A 1,530-nucleotide genomic window follows, 5' to 3' on the forward strand; every position below is an offset into this window, starting at 1 on the left:
CACTTGTGTCTGTGTTCTACATATTAAGACAAATAGAGTATATGACTACTTTTTTACCCTCCCCACCATTCTGCAAGATCACTGTGAGGGTGGTAGATCAAGAGGTGATCAACAGTGAAGATATTTTTTTTCCATACGTAAAAGAAGTTTATAGGGTTTCCCGTTTTTGTTTTATTGACATTTTATTTTTTGGTGCCTTTATTCATTATTTAATTTGCCAGATACTCTCAGGGAAACATATGTGCATTAATACACATAAGAAAGAAAGAAAAAAATTAATAGTAAATTTAAAACCAATAAACATAGCAGAGGGTCCCCTAAAGACAATCCACAAGCAATATATAAGTATTTGTAATTGTTCTGGCAGTAAGTTAACTGTCTTTGCAGGTGTACGCTGACCTGAAGCACAAGGGTGTGGAGTTCCCCATGACCAACCTCGACACCATGGCACCCATCCTGACTCCACAGCGGGTATGTGCTTTTTTTCCCTTAGGTTTGAATGAAAAAATTATCTCCTAATTTTTGCTATTTGTGTTCCTCCTCCTCATCATTTGATTCCTTCTGTGTCCAACTGAAAATCAGAGAGTGTAAGATGTGGTAAGTGTGTCACTTTCTGTTGTTTTGACTGTGATTAGAAATATTACTTTGTTTTTTCTGTAGACGGTAGCAGCTCCAGAACCTCGTCCTCCCCGTGTGCCCTCTGGAGTACCCACATCTCCTCGACGTCAAGCAGCCCACCAGCCTCCACCTCCTCAAGCTGCACCTGTCACCCTAACAGCAGAACAGCGAGCCAAGCTGCACAGCGAACTAGATGTTGTGGAGTCAAATGCAAAAGTCTTTAGCTGAGATGTTGTCTGAACTTTCACCTGGCAAGGAGCACCAGGATGATGCTCAGCTGCTGCAGGTGTGTTATAACATATTCTGTTTTATTATTAGTATTCTCAAATGGTGGACTTTTATTAGGAAATGGTTGACATTTATATTTTTGTAAAGACAAATCAATAGACTTTAATCTCAATTCCCATTTTTTTGTATTCTGAAGGAATTACATGCAACCTGTCGAGCAATGCAGCAACGGGTGGTTGAACTTGTTGGTCGTGTGAATGATGACCTTCTCACAGCTGACCTGCTGCGTATAAATGACAACCTTAATAACCTTTTCCTAAGGTATGATACTTGTCTTATTTGTGTTTGCAAAAATAGTATTGATTATCAGTTGTAGGGAGAGTTGCTATTCAGTAATTATTGAACTGATATCTTCATTAATTTATATGTTTTTTAATGGAATATTGAGAGATACATGCATTGGTTGATAAAATGTTTAATATGTCTAATTATTGTAAGGAAAACAGCAATTGCTGGTATTTTTCAGTTGCTGAAAAAAACTGTGAGTTTCCTTTTAGAGCTATAAGGACAATTTTTTGTAGATGTAGCATTTATCCATGCAACTGTAGTTTCTTTGTGTTGTTGCATTGATATTAAATAGATTTTTATACAGTTTTGTATTTTCTTGATTACTGCTGCAACCAT

At 37.1% G+C, this 1,530-nt stretch overlaps 1 protein-coding gene across 1 annotated transcript in view; it reads left to right on the forward strand.

Annotated features, from left to right (window-relative positions):
* The window catches only part of LOC119592691 (TOM1-like protein 2), an 18,868-nt gene that overhangs the window by 7,842 nt on the left and 9,496 nt on the right, over positions 1-1,530 (forward strand). Inside the window, 4 exon segments of the mRNA XM_037941607.1 lie at positions 388-471; positions 661-837; positions 839-904; positions 1,043-1,167. Coding sequence (XP_037797535.1) covers positions 388-471; positions 661-837; positions 839-904; positions 1,043-1,167 — 452 coding nt within the window.

Source organism: Penaeus monodon, chromosome 30 (assembly GCF_015228065.2).
Source record: "Penaeus monodon isolate SGIC_2016 chromosome 30, NSTDA_Pmon_1, whole genome shotgun sequence".
NCBI lineage: Eukaryota > Metazoa > Arthropoda > Malacostraca > Decapoda > Penaeidae > Penaeus > Penaeus monodon.